The following is an 825-nucleotide window of genomic DNA, read 5'->3' on the forward strand; positions in this document are numbered from 1 at the left end:
ATATATATATATATATGTCCAGAAAACTAACTTCAAACTGACTGCATTCCATACCGCCCAATCCATAAGAGGAGCTGTTGCCGTTTTTCAACATTTCCACTACCGTATCGCCCTGGGATGTGATATCAAAGATATCACAACAGAACCGTACGGCCACCTAAGACGGGTATGAGCGCAGAGGCGTTTACAACGGGGAGTCAAACAACTGGGAAAAGATGACAACATCATAAAGTGAAGTAAATACAAAGGTAGAAGTCTATGGAAAACGTAACTTCGTTAACAAACCTAAAGTTGGTTTTCACACCACGGATACAAAGATGCACCAGAACGTCTAATTCCCTTCGCGGCCACCGCTATGCGGCGAAGCAGCAACCCTTCCTTTTGCATGAATTCCTCTCGACGCCGCAAAGCCGCAGTAATCCCACCCCAACACCTTTCCCCTCCCGCCTCCCTAAGGAGTGCCAATAAATGTTCATTCCTGCAATTGCGCGCATCACCATCACCATCACCAACAACGTGGCGCAACATGAAATCGTACTGCTCGAATGTCCATTTACCACCACTGGCAGCAACACGCTCGGACACAACACGTTGAAATGCAGTTGCCTCATCACACATCAGAAGCGTCCGCTGAAGGTGCTCCGTACATATAATCTCAACAACAGCGATATGACATTCAGCATTGGAAGGTCCCGCCATTATTTTTCAGTAACGTGGCAGTCACAACAACAAAAGAGAGTAAATTAATACAGAGGGGGGGGGGCTCCACCACCTAATTCGTAGCAACATTGTATGTTCGTAGAATGTAGTGATAAGGAAAAAAAA

General features: G+C 45.9%; 1 protein-coding gene across 1 annotated transcript; it reads right to left on the bottom strand.

Annotated features, from left to right (window-relative positions):
- Positions 1-285: 285 nt before the first annotated feature.
- Positions 286-699, bottom strand: TEOVI_000636200 (uncharacterized protein; the record flags this gene model as incomplete). The annotated part of the gene is made up of 1 exon (XM_067223457.1): positions 286-699. One exon carries the CDS (start codon positions 697-699, stop codon positions 286-288), a length of 414 nt encoding a protein of 137 aa, XP_067079558.1.
- Between the last annotated feature and the right edge of the window lie 126 nt (positions 700-825).

The sequence above is a fragment of the Trypanosoma equiperdum genome (assembly GCF_001457755.1).
Source record: "Trypanosoma equiperdum strain OVI genome assembly, contig: ctg_1878, whole genome shotgun sequence".
Classification (NCBI taxonomy): Eukaryota; Euglenozoa; class Kinetoplastea; order Trypanosomatida; family Trypanosomatidae; genus Trypanosoma; species Trypanosoma equiperdum.